Consider the following 21,729-nt stretch of genomic DNA (forward strand, 5'->3'; position numbering starts at 1 on the left):
TCTAAGGATGCATACCTATTTCTAAGGGAATTTGAAGAGGTATGTGTTCTAATTAAGATCCAATAACTTTCTGATGATGCTGTTAAGCTTAGGTTTATCACTTTTACAATGAAAGACCAAGCTAAGAAGTGGTTGTATGGGTTACCCACAAATTCTATAACCTCATGGGAACAGTTCACAGTTGTCTTCCTTAAGAAGTTTTTCCCAACTCACAAGACCAATAAACTTAGAAGTGATATCCTTTAGTTTAGGCAAAAGCCTAGTGAGTCATTTTCCAAACTTATGGAGAGATTCAAGGATCTACTCCAAGAATGCCATCACCATGGCCTAGACCTATAGCATTTATGTCAAATAATTTATGAGGGTATTGATTATCCAACTAAACAAAGGATAGCGTCTATGTACCCTGAGGGATTCACATCCTTTACAGATGAAGGAAAGGCATGGGAATTCTTACTTGACTTAGCTGACAAAACCCGTGAGTGGGAATCAACCCAAGAGAGTGAAAGAATCATAGGAGGAAAATGATATTTTGTGGATGGGATAGTAGCCAAGGAAGCCCATTTGGATAGCCTAATCAAGAGAATTAAGGCTATTGTTCCTAGAGAGCCATCATCAGTCAATTTAGTTAAGATTTGTACTTGGTGCCAGTCCCCTTGACATCTCCTAGAAGAATGCCCCAACACCTCTGGGGGCATTTCTAATGATAGTGTTAATGCCTTATACTAGAATAATCTATATAATAATACCTACAATCCAGGATGGAGAAATCAACCAAATTTCTCTTAGAATCAGAGCAACCAAGCAAGGCCTTCAAATTTCCATAATCAAGGACAACCTGGACTCCAAAGGCCTCCCTTTGTACAACAATCTTTTTCCTAAAATACTTTTCCTAGGTCAAATGTAGGACCTTAGGCTAGTTTTCCTAGGGCTCCTCTCCTATCATCTTATCAGCAACCCCCTGGGTTTACCAACACTAAAGAGGCAAGTAGAATAAGTGACTTGAAAAAAAATATGGCCCTCCTCATGACAAGCCATCAAAATCTTACAAGAGAACTCACTCAAGTTGTCTTAATTATGCGTGAGAGAGAGAAAGGAACTTTACCCAGTCAACCAGAGCCTAACCCTAGGCATCATCAACCTGTTAGTTCACAAGCATCAACTAATGCACCACTGAATATAGTACAAGGTCAGACCCAACAAGGGCCCTCTAACCACTGTAATGTTGTTTATGCCCTTAGGAGTGGTAGAGAGTACCAATAGAGCGTTCCTAAATCTTCCTCATCTATTACTCATGTTAACTCTCCTTCAGTTGAGGACACAAGTGTGCCTCTTGTTTCAGGTTCGTCTGCTGAACCTAAAGATTTTTTTGAAACTAAAGATGATTTGGTTGAGGAAACCAAAAATGATTCTTCTGAATAGGGGCAAATTCTTAACAATCCTTTTGTTCATCCTATCCCATTTCTTAATCGCTTGGTAAACAAAAGGAAGACTGCTTCCATAGATAAAATTTTAGAAGTCTTCAAAAAGGTAGAAGTGAACATCCCCCTTTTGGATGCCATATCCCAGATCCCCGCCTATGCAAAGGTACTAAAAGATTTGTGTACTCACAAACGTATCACTAGTGTGCCTAAAAAGGCGTTCTTGGCATGTAACATTAGTTTCATAATTACTCAGCCTATAGCAGCCAAGTATAAGGATCCAGGGAGCCCTACCATATCTTGTGTCATAGGCAACACCTACATTGAGCATGCCTTTCTTGACCTTGGCGCAAGTGTGAATCTTTTATCTTACCATGTGTACAAGCAACTTGGATTGGGAGAATTGAAAGCCACTGGAACTACTCTTCAGTTGGCAGATAGGTCTATTAAAATTCCTAAAGGGATGATTGAGGATGTCTTACTAAAGGTGGGGAAATTTATTTTCCTTGTTGATTTCATTGTGTTAGATACCAAGCCCTTCTCAACCAAGGATGAGATCCCAATAATTCTAGGAAGACCATTCTTGGCTACTTGTAATGCATTAATCAACTGCCGAAATGGTTTCCTAAGATTATCTTTTGGTAACTAAACTGTTGAGTTTAACATGTTTAGGATAGGCAAGCAACCACATATGGAAGAAGAGATTAATATGATTGAGGATTTTTTGGATTTTTCTGATGATTTAATTACCAACTTTGATATTAATTTTGATTCAGAATTCCAAGAGTGTATGGATGAGTTGGATGTTGATAGTGAAAATTTCTTTTCTGAAGTCTTGAGTCTTCACACCTGTGGATCCCTTAGGACCCCTTTCCAATTCCATTCCCAAACCTTCCATACTTGAGCCCCCTAAGCTAGATCTTAAGGAGTTGCCATCTAATTTGAGGTATGCTTTCCTAGGGCCTGACTAGATTCTTCTTGTAATAATTTCTTCAAATTTGACTTCTAGCCAGGAAGAGGAGTTACTTAAAGTGTTAAAAGATAATAAGAAAGCCCTAGGTTGGACCATGGCTGATATGAAGGGTATAAGCCCTTCTATTGTGCAACATCATATACATCTTATGGAGAATTCCAAACCATCCACGGAACCCCAAAGAAGAGCTAACCCAGTGATGATGGAAGCTATTAAGAAAGAGATCCTAAAGTGCTTGGATCATGGAATAATTTATCCTATTTCTGACAGCCAATGGGTAAGCCCAGTTCACGTAGTGCCTAAGAAGTCTGGTGTGACTGTAGTTCCCAATGCCAATAATGAACTAATTCCAACCTGTGTCCAATCTAGGTGGAGAGTGTGCATAGACTACAGGAAACTTAATGTGGCAACCTAGAAGGACCACTTCCCATTGCCATTCATTAACCAGATGTTAGAGAGGTTAGCTGGACATGGATACTATTATTTTCTTGATGGATATTCCGACTATAACTAGATCCCAATTGCTTTAGAGGACCAACATAAGACCACTTTTACATGCCCATATGGAACATTTGCTTACAAGCGTATGCCCTTTGGGCTTTGCAATGCCTCTGCTACGTTCCAACGATGCATGATGAGCATATTTTCTGACATAGTCGAAACATTCTTAGAAGTATTTATGGAGGACTTTTCAATTCATGTGAATTCCTATTCTGGATGTCTTCATCATCTTTCTCTAGTTTTAAAAAGGTGCATATCTAAGAATTTGATTTTGAATTGGGAGAAATGCCATTTCATGGTTAAATCTGGTATTGTTTTAGGCCATGTAATATCCAAGGAGGGAATTAAGGTAGATAGAGCCAAAGTGGATTTAATTGATAATTTACCACCTCCTCAATCTGTTAAGGACGTCCGATCTTTTCTATGGCATGCGGGCTTCTACAGAAGGTTTATTAAGAACTTTAGTCAGTTAGCCCGACCTCTCACTTCATTACTTGCCAAACATCAAACTTTTGAGTTTTCTAAAGAGTGCCTAGAATCCTTCAAACAACTTAAGAAGGAGTTGATCAATGCACCCATTGTTCAACCACCTGTTTGGACTGAACCTTTTAAACTGATGTGTGATGCTTCAGATTTTGCCATAGGAATGATTTTGGGTCAAAGGATTAATAAGTTGTCCACTGTCATTTATTATGCTAGTAGAACCTTAAATGATGCACAACTCAATTATACAACCACTGAAAAAGAATTTTTAGCGGTTGTGTTTGCATTAGAAAAGTTTCGGTCTTACTTAGTTGGTTCACATGTGGTGGTGTATACTGATCATTCTGCTCTTAGATACTTAGTTCAGAAGAAGGATGCCAAAGCCCGTCTCATTAGGTGGGTTTTACTTTTGCAAGAGTTTGATTTAGAAATTAGGGATAAACAAGGAGTTGAAAGCCTAATTGCAGACCATTTATCCCGGCTTCCCAATTCCTTGACTGTCGATTCTCCAGTCAACGAGAACTTTCCAGATGAACAGTTATTTGCAGTGTCCAGTGAACCATGGTTTGCTGACATTGTCAACTTCTTAGTTTCAGGTGTGACTCCGGATCGCTGGTCCACCCAAGATAAGTATAGATTTCATTCCCAAGTTAAGCATTTTTTCTGGGATGATCCTTATTTGTTTAAGATATGTCCGGATCAGATTATCCGACGATGTGTTCCTGATCATGAGCAACATTCTATTCTCTCTTTTTGTCATGATCATGCATGTGGTGGACACTTTGGACCTAAGAAGACTGCCGCAAAGGTTCTCTAATGCGGATTTTATTGGCCCACTCTTTTTAGAGATGCTTTTGATTTTTGCAAGGCTTGTCCCGCCTGTCAGTCTTTTGGCCGTATCAATAAGAGGAACATGATGCCCCTCAACTCTATTTTGGTAGTTGAGATCTTTGATGTTTAGGGCATCGATTTTATGGGACCATTCCCTAATTCCTTTGGGAATTTCTACACACTTTTGGCTGTTGATTATGTTTCTAAATGGATAGAGGCCATACCTTGTAAATCTAATGACCACAAAGTGGTGGTCCAGTTTCTCAAAGAGAACATTTTTTCCCGCTTTGGTGCACCACGTGCAATAATTAGTGATAGGGGTACTCATTTTTGTAATCGGCCTTTTGAGGCCCTAATGAAAAAATATGGGATCACCCATAAGTTATCTACCCCTTATCACCTCCAAACTAGTGGCCAAGTGGAGGTGTCTAATAGGCAGATCAAACAAATCTTGGAGAAAACTGTTAATCCCAACCGTAAGGATTGGTCCCTTAGACTCATTGATGCCTTGTGGGCCCATCGGACTGCATTCAAGACCGATCTTGGTCAGTCTCCCTACCGTTTGGTGCATGGGAAAGCTTGTCACTTACTAGTTGAGTTGGAGCATAAGGCCTTTTGGGCCATCAAGAAGCTCAACTTTGATTTGTCTGATGCAGGAATTCATCGTAGGCTCCAACTATCTGAGTTTGAGGAACTTAGGAATGAAGCCTATGAAAGTTCTAGGATTTACAAGGAAAAGACCAAAGCTTTCCATGATAAACACATTCTACGTAAATCTTTTGCAATTGGTGATAAGGTCTTATTGTACAACTCTCGATTGCATCTTTTTCCTGGTAAGCTTAGATCCCGATGGGATGGCCCATTTATTGTCCATAATGTATATCCCCATGGGGCTGTGGAGATTTTGAATCCAGGAACAGGGGTAATTTCGAAGGTTAATGGTCAGCGTTTGAAGCCATTCCTCGAGTTTCCTAATACTGGTAGTGAAGAGGTCATGGATCTCCATGAACCTCTTTACACTGATGATTAACTTTTAATCCGGTATGATCCCCTTGCATTGTCTTCATTTTTAATTCTTTCCATGCATTGAGGACATTGCATGACTTAAGTGTGGGCGAGGGAAACCAGTTTCTGCTTTTTTCACTTTGTTTTATTTTTTTTTCTTTTTATTTTTTTTTTAGCTTGCTAAAGGATGAAGTCCTACTTTGGCTTTTGGCTAATGATCATACCATTCGGTTGCTTGATGTATGAAAATAAAAGTTTTGACTAAGGTACCCATTTTGAACGTATAAAAACCTTGTTGAGAAGAAAGAAACAAGCCTGTGTCTTGAGATGGGACTTTCTTTTGAAAAATAAGAGACCCCTGTTTTATGATGTTGGACCATATGTAAGTCTGTGGGTTCCTTGTACTTTTAATTTGGAGTTGAGACCTTCTTTTTAATTTGGCATGGGTTGACAAATGCACAATTTTAAATGAAATGTGAAATGTGGTATAAAGAAGAATAAGAGTTGATTCCTTTGGAACTTGGCAGGGCATTGCGCCTCAGGAAGCGTGGTGTCTTGATCGAAATTCCTTGGGAGGAAACTTCTGAAGGAACTCTAGCATCATGTCTTTGTGGGCATATGCAAAAAGCGAAGCTACATAGTAACTTGGGTGTCTGGTGTTTGCTCCACCATGTCATTCAGGCCAAAAATAGTGGAGTAGAATAGAGTTTAAGCGAAAAAAAAAAAGGAGAAAAAAAATGTGCAAATGTCATTAATGCTTAGTAATATGTTTTGGTCAAAAACACTCCAACGCCTTAGTCATTGGTTCCCTATTTCTTCACAAGTGGTTTTGCCTTAAGATAAGGATGTTTTGGAAGAGACGAGATGTGTTCCAAATTAAGAAATATGCTAGTGTCTCGAATTGATCAAGGGTAATAAAAGTTCAAGTGTGGGGGTCACTTGTAAGAAAAATTATCTTTGCTCTTGATCAGTATGAGCCTTACCTTTAGCCAAGGTTGGGATTTATTTATTCTGAATTTTGGGTGTATATTCACTGCAAACACCCAAGAGACACAACTCGTCCACTAGGGTAACTTAGGGGGTGTTTGGTTCGGTAAATCAAATGGTGTATGTATCGGATATGAATGTCAATCTTTTGATAGACATTCTTCTGAATTATGTTTCTTTCTGAAAAATCGTTTGGTTGCCTTGAGGCTAGTACATGTTTCTCGCGGGTTGAGATATTGGCTTCCGTAGAGAACTTCTTTCTGCTTTCTCCTTTTATACTAGGTGGTAAAAAGGTTGTTCAAATCTGAGTTTAAGTGTTGAGGTAAACTCAGATTTGGAACACATCCTTTGTAATATGGTCATTCATGGGAAGTAGGGTGCTCACTTATGAGGGTCATCCTAGTGGAACCAAACAACTCAAAAAATTAAGAATTATCATTCTAAAGAATGTCATCCCAAAGATTTACCGAACCAAACACCCCCTTAGGGTTTTAAAGGCTTGTTGCACATATTAAGTGCAACCGTGATCCCTACGAAAGTGAGTTAGGTTTTTTCTTTCATTTCTTTATTTATTTATCTTGCTCGAGGACGAGCAAAAGTCAAGTATGGGGGAATTTGATGAGCACAATAATGTGTGAAATCTTAGGGATATAAGTGTACATTTTGCCCCACTTTGGATAGTACTACTTTTATTTTATTTTTTATTTTTAGTTTTTTAAGTTTACAAGAGAAAGTGCTTAAAGTGAATCAAGAACCAGTCCAAAGGTGGGACCCACTCATTGGTACCACATCCTCTCTCCTACAAAATCCTGAAGATTATTCTCTCTCCTTGCCACCTCACAAGATTTTGAAGATGCTATGCAGAGATTCCTTTCTGATTTAATCAAGATTGCAAGATATTGGTTAATATTGCAAGGAAGGAATAGAATTTGTTAATTTTGGAAACGGATTTTCTCTTTCCTCACACAATATCTCAGAGAATGAGGATTTTTACCAAGATTTTATTTTATTTTATTTTATTTCTTTTCTTAAAAAAGACTTGTAGAAGGAAGGAGGCAAAACAAAAGCCCTATAAAAGCCTTCCTCCCCCCTCTTAATTATTATTCCCCTTAGTTTATTTTCTAGTCTATGCTTAGTTTTCTTCTCTCTCTCCCTCTCTCACTCTTTAGTTTTAGTTCTTCTCTATTTTTGCTTTAATCACTTTTGTAATAGTTTTTTTTTATGTCAATTAATGCAATCACTCTTTTATTCTTATTCAGCCTTTTATGTTTATGATTTATGCAATTGAGTTGTAATTTTTAAAGTTATAGTTCTAGGCTTAGATCTAGGTGACAAGATCACAAGCCGTGGAGCATCTTTTTTTTCAAATTCAGTTTTTTTTGTTTCAAGATTTGTTTTCTCTAGTACTAAAAATTTCAGATTTGGTTTATTTCAGATCTGGTTTTTAGTATTGGTAGTATCTCAAATCACCCAAGCTTTCAAGTTCAAGCATTGATTCAAGTAAGTAGGCTCCTTCAGTAATGTTCTCTCCCCCCTCTCATTCCTTCTTCTAACTACCATTTCTTTCTTAATTTAGGATTTTAATTTCAGTCGTTACATTATTGCTATCCCTTTCCCCCAAGGTTCATGGCTAGTGTATGTGTTGGCTTTGCCCCTCCTAGGCATAGAACTATCAATTTATTGCTTTTATTTTAATTGTCTCCCTTTCTCTAAAGCCAAGTAGAGTAACCCTTGTAAGAGTGACTCTCTGGTCAAATAGGGAAGCTTATATTATGATGCATCCCTTGGGCTAAGTAGAGAAACCTACTTGTGAGTCTCTCTCTAGCTTTCTCCCCTTTCTTTTACTTTATTTTTATTTCAGCATTTTTTTCCTTTATTTTTTTTTAATTGCGTGGGTTGTTTATTTTCACTTATTTATTTATTTAATTTTAATTGCGTGGCTTGCGTCTTTAAATTCTTAGATGACGAATGGTTAGGTCGTTATTTTAGATACATATGTTTAGGACGGTAGTTAGAATTAGATCACAACCATTAATAGGTTCACTTTCGCATTATTAAAAGAAAAAAAAATAAAGTGGCTGCTCTCTCTGAGTTCGACCTCCGTACGCTTGTGGTTACATTTAAAATCTCAAACAAAACATAAAACATATACTGATGGAGAATCATTGCTAGAGTTCCAATTCCAAAAAGTTGATATTAATGTTCTGAAGTACAATTGTCATCAATGACTTGATTCCATCCTGCTGTATATTTTGCCATAGACACATGCAAACACATGCCTACATGGAGATTCACTTTAGAAGAAAAGGATCACATTTTTAATGGGGACCACTGCATAAAGAAAATTGCAAAACGCATTTAGCTGATTTTCTACTTGGATTTTTATGTCCATTGACATGGTGTTATGTTCATTGTAATTTAAGATTCCATATTTATATCCTGGAATAATTTGTTATTGTGGTTTTTACCATTTAGCTCTCATGCTAACTCATCTTTGCTTCTCTCTTTCTCCTTCTCTTTTTTTTTTTCTTTGGCATCATTATTCGCCAAATATGAACAGATAAAAAACTTCTGGCTCCTAAGCTATTTATGGGCATCTATTTGGCATTTTATCTTTTCCCTTTTTATCAGGAACTGCTTTCAATAAGCTTGATTAAATCTATGTACGTTTCTTTCCTTGCGGGATGCTTCCGATCAATACGTTTTGGGTTAGAAGAAGCTCATGGGTAAATTCTTACTGTTTTATGCTATGTTTTATCATATCAACATTAACTTTTAGAGCCTCCTTGCCTACCTTTTTTGGCTAACTGATGTTGTCAAAATGAAATCAGAAAAGGTCAAGCACTGCAGTTTAACTGGTTATTCGAAAAAGAAGCTTTTGTTTTGCACTCAGATGGAACATTTTCTGTCAATTTTACCAAGGTAAGAAGGTCCCAACTACTACGATTAAGTGATGTTCTTCCACAAAATAAAATATCTGTGGCATAAAATTTGTATTTATGTTGAAAGGTTGAAGAAGCTGTGGAGAGTTTGAGCAGGAAGATACTCACCATACAGGCAAAAGGTGACAAGGAAGCTGCGAAATTATTTCTTCAGGAATATGGTAAAATGACAGATCCTTTGCGGCTTGCGCTGGAGAAATTAGAAAACATCCAGGTACAGGACTTTACTCTATGCTACATAAAATCAGAACATTTGCAACTTGGAAGGTGTATCATGTTGACTGGGAAAGGAAAGAGCCCTCTGTGGTTTCATTCAATTTTCCCTTTTAATGTCGGTGATGTGCTTTATGTGCCATAGAATTTTTCCCAATGCATTATGGCAGAACTAGGGAGCTACTGTGAGACGATACGACTGATTTGGCCTAGTGTACCATCAAGTAACATATAGATTGACTCCTGGTTTGGATTATGGGGATGGCTATCCCCACAGACCATCACAAGTCAGTGCCTATACCCATCTAGCTGCAGACAACCTAAAACATAAATAATTAAAGGGTGGGGGATCGTTACCAGGCTATGTGGACCCTGCACCAGCACATGAGCCAATGACAGTGTGCATGATGGCATCAACAGGGGTGGGATCTTCACATTTTACGAGGGGCGCACGCATCATGTCACCCCTCTATGTCTGGGCACAGGCACCAGGCAGCCTGGCAGGAATCATTTTCATAATTAAATAATGTATTTCTATTTTTCTGGATAAAAGTGATTCTCAACAATGAAAATCCCTCCCATATCCTTGTAGTTGTTGGGGACGAATGTGCAACCACAAGGAAGAACCCAAGTAAACAATCACACACAATCCAAGGAATTTAACGTGGTTTGGAAAAATTGCCTACCTCCACACGAGAGAACCAAAGATTTTCCACTATTTTTGAAAAACTCTTTACATCACTCTCCACCTCACAAAGTGATCTCTCCTTTGCTTGTGACTCAAGGTTTTCGCCATAAAAACAATATATAGGAAACGCAAAACCCTAAACCCCACATAATTGTAATTATAACTCATACATTTAATGACCCAAACTCAACCCAGTTACAAATACAGACCAATTATAATTATATGGACCATTACAAAATACAAGACATACCCAACCCCAACAGTTGTGAAGTGCATACTTAAATTTTTCCACTTTCATGATCATTAGAGGCACTTAAATTTGGTTTCTTGTCATTTTATTTTGGTTAATTTCAGGTGCCAGTGGATATCGCTCCCATATTTCATATTGCTGACAAAATGTTGGAGAAGAATCATGAGCAAATGTGACGTGCCTTTTCCCTTCCATTAGGTTTCCACTTGTTTCATTTTGGTCTGAGAGACCAAGATGAGGATATTGCCTTGAAAATATATTGAGCTTGTGGGAGACTGTACAAAGCAATTGATGAATCAAGGATGACCTCCCATGGGACAAGAAAGTGGAGGTACTTCTATCATCAACATCATCCTTCAAAACATGAGCCTGTATACATATCAGAAGTCATACCTTCAGACCTTTACTTTAAGTCTGTTTGGTCAATACTCAAGTGAAAATGTCTTTGGTGTACTAGAACCAACAATTATTACATGACAATTAACTTCCCATGCTTTTAGATTTAATAAAAACCTTTTACGGACCACTGAATTGTTTCCTTATTATTATTATTTTTTTTTTGTTCATTTCACTTGACTTTACAAGCAAACGTTTCATTCCACTTGATCCTTATATTATTTATCCTTTCCAATTCACTCTTGTCTAGGGCTGCATTGTACCTTAAATATATCTTGATTTCAGAAGAATAGCTGTGGTGATAATATAGTGAGCACAAATTAAATGTGGTCATTGTTCCTTGTCAGACTTTATGGGATGCCACATCTGGGATGCGCTATATCTCAAACAGTACAAGACTGATCATAATTGAATAGATGTTTTATACAATCCTATGTTTACTCTGCACAACAGTTGTGGGTTTTTTTTTTTCCCTTCTCTGTTTGGTGGTTAACATTTGGCCTAGTAAATCCTATGTCTCTCAGGTTCATTTCATTTGTACGTATTGTGATCAAGAAAGCTCAGTACTAGCTGAATCAAGGTTCATATCCAGCCAAAAACCACCCATCCCATATAGATCAGTAATTGCATTCTTCTACAAGAACCGGTAGATTGGAACATCTTTCCTTCCATATATGACATGTTTGGTCATGGACGTTTCCTTCTGGTTTCCCTGGAACCACCAACTGAAACACCTACCAGTTCATTGGGGACAGAACCCTTGGTTTTGGAGTTGTTTATCCAAAAACTATTATAGATTTAGTTGCAAGAGGTAAGTTTCATTGGTTTTATTTAGCAATTTTAGTGACTAAAAGGAGAAAATAGCTAAAACGAGAGACTTATTGCAATTTTGAACTATCCAAGACATATTTTGAGAATTAGACACAATCGGAATTGATAGATTCAAATCAACTAATGATTCTGATTCCATGGATGCATTCAATCAGTTATTGTTTAGTTTGAGAGGGACAAAGGGTTCCAAGTTGAAACACATAAAAAGGGTTCCAAGTTGAACTCCCCTATTCAAAACTTTTCTGATTCCCCCAGAAATCCAAACTTTCACCTCCCCCATGAAACTTTAAAATTCCTAAATTGCTCCTCTCGCACCCCCTCCTCATATCTTGCCATGCTCACCTTAGGCCCCACCTCCTCGCCTTATCTTTTCTGTCTCTTCCTCCCAAACAACAATTTTGCGGAGAGCAAATCAGGTTCTCATTTGCGATTGATCCACACAGATGGAATTCACTCAAGAAAAAAATCCTGTGGTGGATTCCAAGATTTCCATGTGTGTGGATCAGTCCCATATGACAATCCCAACAGATGGAGTGCACTCAAGGAAAACCCTGTGGTGGATTCCATGATTTCCATCTGTGGATCAATCCCATATGAGAATGGTTGTCGTACAAGAACCCAATCCACACTCAATTATGGGAACCTCCATGGGTCCCGAGTCTCCTGACCCTTCCTTCTAAGTACTTGTTACGGTTGTTGCTTCTGATAGTTGCAGTAGCCCTTGTTTCTCTTATATCTTTCCTCTATGGATTTTATCTTGCAAGGGCACCACAGTGCAGTGGTTAAGAAGCCCTCAGATGCTCCACCAAATGCAATAATTCATCCTCTGTTGCTTCAAAATCTTCCTTTTTAAGACATATGCTGACAATCCCCCTTAGTTACGTGGGAAACTCCAGAGAGATAAAGGAACAAGGTGCACTTTTGAGTAACTCTTCATTACCAATAAATGTAAGTGCTGATAGTGTTCTACATTGCCACATCAACAAGAAACTGCTATTTGCAATTGTGAGTGGGAGTTGTATGAGAGGGAAGTATAAGTTTGGGTTTTGGTCCCTGCTTTCAGTAATGCAAGCAAACACACCATCAGTGTTGCTTCCTGAGGAAAACTGAGATACCAGAAACACCATTCCTTTATCAACGTTGGACAAAAATGCAAAAATAGGCTTGTTCCCAGTTTTATTCTGTATTCCTATTAAAGGGATGAGTTAGCCTGAATAATGGTGATCATGGTTCTAAGTTATTGAATTTCCGATCGATTGGCATGTATCCGATCTCAAAACCTGGTCGACACCATATCAGTTGAATGGTAAGGACCTGGGGTAAAAAAAGGTCTAAAATCCATTTTTAAGGTAAATAAAGGGTCTTTCTAACCGGTACGGGCAATCAGATTTCAATCCATTCCAATACTATATTGATTTTTTAGATGATCGATACCTATTCCGATACCATGCACTAAAACCAGAATAGATATTTTCTTCTCATCTTAAAAAAATAAAAATAAAAAATATTGAAGGGAATCAGAAATCGCGTACTTCTTATTACCAGCAGCTTCTGGAGCATATTTTTTCTCCAAAGCAACCCATATAAGGTTGGCATATTCATGAGGAGCATAAACGTTATACATTTTATTGGTAATCTAAGGGGGCGCACTTGGTCCAACAGTAAACGTACAAACCAGGTCAAGCGTCGAAACAATCTTGGGGCATTCTCAAAGTAAGGCTGCGTAATTCTCGTGATGCAGTTGCACGATGGACTTAGGAAAGAAATATCTTTTGATTTGATTTTCTATTGTTTTAGAATTAATTTCTTTTTAAATTAGCTAGCTTCTAATTTTAGAATAATTTTCATTAATTATTTGATTTTTTCTTATATTAGTCATGTAAATATAGAGAATAACTCAGTTTTTGAGATTGGATTAATAGAAACTTGGTTGAAAATTTCTTCGGTTTTGAAAACATGGCTGCCGACCCCTTTTTCTCCCTCTCTGAAATCTTATAATCTCTTTCTTTTCCCTCTCTTATTTCCCTCTTTATTTCTTCGTATTCTTCTTCTCGGGTTTTCTTCTCGGTTTTCCCTGTTAGCCGACAGTAGCAGCCCATCAAGTTTGCTTCAATCTTCTTCATCCCAAAATCTGTTGGCCTGAGACTTGGAGGAGCAGCTGCAAACCCTAAGGCGATTTAGATATTTGAATCTGAGATCAAAAACACTTCTGATTTGTGAGTTCCACAGAGTACTAGAACTGATATTCACCCTACCGTAAGATGCCCATTTGGATCCAGTTCTGAACCTGCAACTACCGCTGATCCTTGTTCCAGCAGATCTCTATTGGTCACTTGGATCCTTATGGTTCAAGCTAAAATTCTGATCGAAGGTTACACTCATCAGGGCGATCAGAAATCCTTTAATTTCAACCCATGTGATCGATCCTATTGAGAGCTCTAGCTTTCATACACGGCTGGTCTTCCGCTTCCATCTTCTTGGCTGGAGGTTGAAGACAACCCCCAAGAGTGAAGAATCGTGGGTTTGCTTTTAGCCTTTATTTTCTATTTTTCCCATAATACCCCTCTCAACCTCATACGGGACTCTCCCCCTTTGCTGAAACTAGTCTTTGTTCTTTTTTTTTTTCCAAAATACCCTTACTTTTCCCCTTTTTTCCTCTATAACTTTTTCCCTTAATTTTGCTTCCTAATTTATCTTTTCACAATAATTCTTAATTCCTTCCATATCCCATCAGGCCATCACTTACTTGAACCCCACTTATCCCTTTAGATTCAATTAATTATAGAACTGTCATTACTCCTTATTTTTAAATTTACTACTTTATTGTGGGCCCTAAGCGATCCGATTCCTGTTCTTGGAACCCGGATCCGCATCATCTCGCCCACCCAACTCCCCCTACCTCACATATGCAGGAGCCTCGTGCACCGAGTATGCCCATTTTATTCGTATTCTACTTAAATTCCTGATTCCCTTCTGGTGTCTAAAGCAAAATCATTGCTCTCAACAGGTATGGATTCAATTAGTGCAAGAGAGATGATTAATTGATCCAAAGCAAACTCTAGGATCTAGTTCCATCTCTTGTAGTTAGAACCATTGAATTGTCATATTTTATCATATTTAGAGATGATTCTTAGATTCCCCCATTGCAAGAAGGAAGAGGAGCAGTATTTGGAGAACCCTTAGTAGCCAGAAGGGTCTACAGATAAGACTTATCTTAATGGCTTGGTGATCGAAATGTAACAACACTTGACTATAGGAGAGGTTTCACACTACCACGAACTTGAAGGCTATTGATACTTACACGGTGGAGAGAGGGAGAGAAAGTAGGAAAGGGGGAGAAAATATGAGAGATGATGTAGGATTTTGGCTAATTAGGAGGTGTCTGCCTCTTGGCTTTACGGACGAAGTCGGACATTTGGCTAATTGGGAGGTAACCGCCTCTTCTCAAGATAAGATCAAGAGAGATAATTTAGGATAATATTTCATTCCTCTTCTATTCCATATTAGTTCCTATTAAATAGGATAAACAAGTAGTTACAAGCCGTTGCTTCACGTATTCCACTACTTCCACTTCCAATATTTATCTCTAACTTCTACTACCTTACCAACTTCTAATAACTACTTAACATTCCACCGTGACAATAAATCCTACCCACATACAAATAATAATAATGAGGAAGTTAGGTACGTAACAGCTAGCTTGCTGCTATTAAGTCAGTTTAGTCTAGAAAAGCCTTTTACTATTGCTATTCAGTAATTTATATTGTTTGCACTTTGGAGTCTTTTATAGCAAAGTATTTGATCAGTTTAAGTAAGCTTTTGTTTTGGTAGTTTGAGGGGATAGTTGTTTACTTGGTGTAGATGTCTTATAGTAAGTTTACTTGGTTTTCATAATAGGATTGTAATCCTACACAAACTTATGGAATGGAAAATTATTTTAATTGAATTAATGTTGAGGTTATTGCCTCTCTCTCTCTCTTCCCATGACTTTAACCTTCCCCTCATCCTTGCTATTTCCTTTCATCCTTATACTTGTGACTCTATTCCTAGCAGTTTCTTTGCTCCTATCTTAAAATATCCTCCAATCTATTTGCATTAGTTAGCCACAACCCTAATGCAAGAGTAGATTACAGGATACTAAATAGCCTCCAATCTATTTGCATTAGTTGGCCACAACCCTAATGTAGGAGTAGATTACAAGATATTAACCCCCACGAAATATAGTACACCTCACAAGGAAGAAATTTATGACCCACAGAACTTGGCAACCTCCATGAGTGGAATTACCATAAGAGATACTTAAAAAACAAACCAGAAATAACCTCCATAAGGATGAAAGCAACCCACGGAACAAGAGTTTAATAACCCACACAAGACCCAAAAAAATAGAGCCCCAAAAGTTACACCCAAAAAACAAACCCTATGGGAGAGAATAACCCTACGCAGGAGATATAGGAGAATACTTGCGGTTGGGGCTGTGGACCTCTATTGAGGCTGAGACTTGGGTCAAATGTAGCCTGTAGGGGAGGGACAAAACCTCCAAAGATGAAGGGATTCTACCGGCTGGTGTAGGAGATCTACTGATTCTTGATTTCTGGCCTTTGGAGAGAGAAAAGATCAAGAACTCCAAGAACTGATGTTGTCCTGCTTGGGTAGGTCTAAGAGGAGGATTGAGGGATCCTTTAAGTACTAGGAACAGCCGCTGGAAAGGCCTGAGTGAACTGAGACCTAATGTGAATAGAGCGTTGTCGGCTAGGCTGTCAAGAGAGAGAAAAGCCAGCTGATCGATCCTTGTTTTTGAGAGTCATCTTGGGCTGTCGATTGAGGTGCTTGGCTAGATAGAACTAAAGGTTGAAGGGCAGATCTGGAACTCTTTATTAACAGCAAATAAAACAGAATTTAAAAGTAAAAAAAAAAAAAAAGGAAAGAGACAACTTGGGAGAGAAAGGGAGTCACAGGGAGTTGTGTTTCAGTAGAGTAAGGGATCATTCGGCTCTGATACCACTTAATGTAGGAGTAGATTACAAGAAACTACCCAGCAGCTTATAACCCCAAACAATACAAATAGGAGTAGGAAACAAAGAAATAAGACTATCAAATAAACCCCTAAGGATATAATACCCATACAGGAGCAAAACCAACCCAAAACCCAACCCAATAGGAGAGAGAAGGACCTGCTATAGAGCTGGAGAGAGAGGTGCGACCAGGTCTGTAGGAGTCCGATTGAGCTGTACTCTTGGGCGTAGATAGTCCCTAGGGAGGGTACAAAAACTCCCAAAGTTGAGAGGATTCTGATAGCTTGTTGTAAAGTTACAAGCTTTCTTGATTTTCTGACCTAGGAGAGAGAAAGTGAAGAATTCTGCAAGAACAGAAACTTGTCTTCTTTAAATAACCTTTAAGAGAGGATCGATTGATCTTCTTAGAGTGTAGAACCAGTCCTCCAAAGAATCTGCAAATCACATCTCAAACTTGGGCAGCAATAAGGGTCGATTGATCTTCTTAGAACTAAAACTCTTTGGCTGGCAGATTTTGATTTTGAATGTTTTAACAGGTATGAACTTCCAATAACAGTAAACAAAAAATAGCAAGGAAATAAAGTGATTAAAATAAAGAAGAAACAAGGGAAGTGGGAGAGGAGATGGCTATCTCGGCCCAAGCTTCTCACCCACAGCTATCCCGGTTGCTCTAAGCAATTGATTGCAAATCTTCTTTATTTAAATCTGTTCAATAATGGTACATATGCCTCTCTATTTATAGAGGAGAAGTTTACAATCATACTAAGACTAGGAACTAGTTTCCAAAGAGGACTAGACACTCCTACTACAACTAGGAATTCAAAATAGGACTACGATTTGACTTTATGATTTCAACATGGAGTAGGATTAACTAACTAATAATCCATTGAATTAAATAGCAACTAATTAAACTAATGAATTAAATCATATTTTCCTACTTTCTACCCATATTTTAAACCCATTAAAGTGTCTCATTTCAAAGAAAACTCATGGGATCAAAGGCCCAACACATACATAACACAACCCAAGGCTTATTTACAATAAAATAAGCCCAAGTGACTTATCTACATCAAACCCTCTTCTCAAACAATCTCTCTCTAACAACAGAAACTCCAATGCAGGATTCACATATGTAATTTCTGAGTTTAGGATGCACCTTCAATGACCAAATTTCTTTCATTCTATAAAAGATGGAAGATTGAGCTTCATTTTAATTTCTAGTTGGTGTATGTCCATGAGCACTCTCCTTGCACAACAATATGATGTTTTGAGATTAAGCTTCCCCTTTTTAAATCTCTCTATACATTTGTCCTACTTATCAGTGACAAAAATAGCCAAATAGGGATCTGTGTTATTCAACCAAATAAAGATATTGTTAGTCAGAGTAGAAAATATTGGGGAATTGATAATCAAGTTAAAAATCCTTAAAACTTTTTCCCCCTTTTTTTAAGGGAAAAAAGGAGATATGGAAGGTTATTGTTTGGTTGCAGAATTCCAGGACAGTTCTAGTTGGGAACAGAAGTTTACTACAAAGGACAGAATCTTCGTCTGGCATTCCCATCACCAGCAATGCTAATGACCCTGCTTTCTCTAATTTTATCAGGTTGATTTGCTTCATTTAATATCAGATTCTAATAAATTCTTCCTCTATTTTTCTACGGTTTGAGTCTTTATCGATTATTAATTCTTTTAGTTAAACAATTACTCGTCTAGTCTAGATTTTAGACTATACTACACTACTAGACATGAGTTTGCCTTCATCTTGTACCTTTGGTAGCAAGAGCATTTTTTGTTTCGTTTCAATGCCCACAAAATAAATGTGCTTGGTTCATGATTAGCAAATAAGAAGCTTCTTTGTGAAGAAAACAAGGTAAAAGAGAATGAAGGAAAAGGTCTAGCTATCCGAAACAGAAACTGCTGAAGAACTTCTCTTGAGAAACAGAAGAAATTCATATTTGAGTTCTGATTTAATTATTTTTGCAACTTGTCGGAGCAAAAGAACCATATGTGAAGTGTGAAGTGCTTCTTCATGAATATGGTTTTTTCCTCCAGGTTTCTTGCTTCATGAATTAATGAAACATCCATACATGTCATGATTATGAATACTTCAAAATTAATATAAAGTAAATCCACGGTTTGCAATTTTCCAAATGGTGTCCAGAGGAATTTGCACAATTTACCAGCAAGCGACCAACAATGAATTAAAAGTCGAGGTTTTCTTAGAAAGAATAAAATTAAATTCCAAGACAGAAGAGCTTGCTGGCATTTTCCTCAACAGTATTTTGTTACAATTTGAAGTTCTTAAGTTCTATCTATAAATATTTAGAAGGATTAGCATTCTTGGGCCTACTGTATTTCCTCTTACAATGGAAGCATTTTCATGTCTGCCAGATGGCCCGGGACTATAATTGATCAGTTTATGCTTATCCCTTTGATCTACTACTGTTCATTCAGGGTTTTTTTTTTAATTGAAGAGGTAAGTTTATAGTAACCCTTTCACCTATTTTGTCTTTAGATCATTGATGAGTGGACTGCTCTGTTCAGGTCAAAAGAAGATAAAAACATCCACTAACATCCCCAATCTATTCAGTTTCTTTTCCTGTGAAACATTGTGAAACTTCCTGTCTTAGGCTTTTAAGCCTATTGATGACCATGTGAATGCCTAGTTGGTCCACAACTGATGCATATCTTCACATTTGCTTTGAACAGCCATTACTTAGGAACACCCAACTTTGATGCTGTTCACTATAAGAGTTGGGTGGGACCTATCAGATAGTTCATTCTGCTTTCTCACGCAACCATGTCTAGTCTAATGATTTTATTTTATAGATCCACAGAAATTGGGTGAAATCTGGTATTACAGTGAGATTAGCAGTATCTAATGAGACAGAATAGTCAGCATCTATCACATACAATCCCTAAACAGAATATAGGATCAACTAATATGAAGAGAACAAAATACTAGTTGCATTGGATTTTATAAAGCCTCTAGAGTATTATAAGTTACAATTCTGAGGGACACTGCATGTTGGCCAAAGAGAATGTAGAGGACATCAATCAACTACTCTTCTCATTAATAGTTCAAGGCAGTTGAAGTAGATTGGAAACAACATATGAAAATATCTCTCTTACACAATTTTCAGCTCCTTGAGCCATGCTGTATGTAAAGGGCATGGGTCTGATTTCCCTTTGGCAAGTGCCTTCTCGGTGAGCGAATAGAACCATCCATTCCTCCATTTGAACTGTAAACATCAGAACGAAAACAGTTAGAAAAAAACTATGCAAATAACTTGAGCTTGTGAAGTTACTGTATAACTAACAATTTACCTCTTTCACAGCAGTTGGAAAATGTGCAACTGCTCTTGAATAAGCACATAACCTCTCCTCCATGGCTTCTTCAAACACTAGACCCTTCTCTGCCGCTGCAGCTGAAGCAAGTTCTGAAATGAGGCTACCAACCTGCAACCAAAGATCATTTATATTATTTCAAATTTTGAATGCTTCATAATTAGATTCTTTGAATTTAATTGATCATGAAGTAAGTGTCACAGGCATTGAAGCAAACACATGAAGTACAACAATGAAATTAAGATCTTGAAAGTATGGCCTTGCCTCAGAACGGTATTCCTTCTCCACAACCCCTACAGTGGCTCCCGGATGCCTAGCTCCAACAAGCATGAAAGCACATATCCATATCAATTTCTCCAACATCTGTTTCTGGAAAGCTTCCTTGTCCAGCACCTGAAATTATAAACCAGTCAAAACAGTTTCACTCGATATTGAAATCCCATGACTACAGTCCCAATCCAACTCCACTACCTTGCAAGAAAGGCCACCAGACTGTAATCTTGCAGCTACAGCAGAAGCCCATTTGCCATAAGCAGCAGTCAAGCCCTCTGGATTGGTATCTGTAATACCATCAATGGGAGGTTCACCGAGCTTAGAGATGGCGAAATATGCCAATACCTGGTCTGCATTCTCAAGGCCTTTACTCTGGAGCCAAGGATCAAGCATTCCATTCTGGAAGAAAACCAAATCTGCTAGATTGTTAACATCCATTCAATTTCCTTATTACTCGATTATAAATTCGAATAAAAAAGAAGAGGAGCGTTAATGAGGTACCGTTCCAGCGAGACTGAGGAGTGGATTGAAGCACAGCTTCAAGATCGTCATTTCTGGTGCAGACTAAGATGGGTCCAGGGAAATCAAGAGGCGCTGATTCACCTCTCTTCACAAGAACATCATTGCCGGTACCCATGCTCTGCAAGGCTTTTCCTACACGTCCACCTCCGACGATAATTGCAGGAACAACACTGGTAGTGGTGGTGGTGGAAGGGGTAGCGGCCATGGATGTCGATGCCCTAACCCTGATGGATGATGATGGCCTTCTCCAATGGTGTCGAAGTGAGCTAGTAGCGTAGACTGCTGCTGCGTTGGCCATACCTGCACCGGTTGCGTAACTTTTTAAGCCTACGCCTTACTTCGCGACCAGTTGTAACGTAACGTGGTCTGTTCGAAGTAACTATTAACTTGGAGAGGCCTGAAACCCGATGACGACGAGAGATCCACAGCCACCCGTTCTGAAAATGCCCTATCCATTCATATCCAGCCATCGATTACATCGTTCAAGGCCGATATTGATTCGGATCGGCCTAGATCGAATCATATCGGATAGATTTATCTATGTTCTTTTTAAAGAAAATTAGTTTTTATTCTGATTTTACTCTTGAGCTATATACATGAAAAGGTCAGGAATTAGGCATTAGGAATTAGGAATCAGTCAGAATGATCCAGGAATACAGTGCCCATACTCACTTTTAGTTTAGTAAGATTTCGATTTCATGATTTTTAACGGTGACGGTTTCACGATTTTAAATGGTTTTGATCGCGGTTTATTTCATACAATTTCTAAACAGTTAGTAATCGGTTTGCTAATTTATTCGTATGCTTACTAAAATTTGTTTTTATTGATAAATGTTTTAATCTTGTATCAAATTAGATAAGGCATTGAACAAGCAAAGATTTAATTACAAAACTACATAATAGGAGTAAATTATTGAATAGACTGTTGAACAGACTCTATAGTCCTTAATTTTTCCCTAAATTAAACCATTATGTTTTGTTAAAATAGCCAAATATTTAATCGTTATACGGACTAACCGGATCAGTTTTGACAGTTTAAACGGTTTGATT

The 21,729-nt window shown here is 38.0% G+C and overlaps 2 protein-coding genes and 1 non-coding gene across 4 annotated transcripts; 1 reads left to right on the plus strand and 2 right to left on the minus strand.

Annotated features, from left to right (window-relative positions):
• Positions 1 to 222: 222 nt before the first annotated feature.
• LOC122082916 lies at positions 223 to 329 on the minus strand. Its single transcript, XR_006141456.1, has one exon. It is a non-coding gene; the product is annotated as a small nucleolar RNA R71 (small nucleolar RNA).
• Positions 330 to 8,771: 8,442 nt separating this feature from the next.
• Positions 8,772 to 10,820, plus strand: LOC122081476 (nudix hydrolase 3-like). Its single transcript, XM_042648624.1, has 4 exons — positions 8,772 to 8,927; positions 9,033 to 9,123; positions 9,211 to 9,357; positions 10,399 to 10,820. Exons 1-4 carry the CDS (start codon positions 8,791 to 8,793, stop codon positions 10,468 to 10,470), a joined length of 447 nt encoding a protein of 148 aa, XP_042504558.1. The 5' UTR covers positions 8,772 to 8,790; the 3' UTR covers positions 10,471 to 10,820.
• Positions 10,821 to 19,481: 8,661 nt separating this feature from the next.
• Positions 19,482 to 21,042, minus strand: LOC122081407. Of its 2 annotated transcripts, none has more exons than XM_042648526.1 (5): positions 20,659 to 21,042; positions 20,356 to 20,573; positions 20,149 to 20,277; positions 19,864 to 19,995; positions 19,482 to 19,778 (listed from the first exon to the last, which is right to left on the minus strand). In XM_042648526.1, exons 1-5 carry the CDS (start codon positions 20,975 to 20,977, stop codon positions 19,665 to 19,667), a joined length of 912 nt encoding a protein of 303 aa, XP_042504460.1. In that variant the 5' UTR covers positions 20,978 to 21,042; the 3' UTR covers positions 19,482 to 19,664. The 2 variants fall into 2 exon arrangements, with proteins under 2 accessions (XP_042504460.1, XP_042504461.1); XM_042648527.1 differs by having other exon boundaries at positions 20,356 to 20,556; positions 20,659 to 20,845.
• Positions 21,043 to 21,729: the final 687 nt, after the last annotated feature.

The sequence above is a fragment of the Macadamia integrifolia genome, chromosome 6, assembly GCF_013358625.1.
Source record: "Macadamia integrifolia cultivar HAES 741 chromosome 6, SCU_Mint_v3, whole genome shotgun sequence".
Lineage (NCBI taxonomy): Eukaryota > Viridiplantae > Streptophyta > Magnoliopsida > Proteales > Proteaceae > Macadamia > Macadamia integrifolia.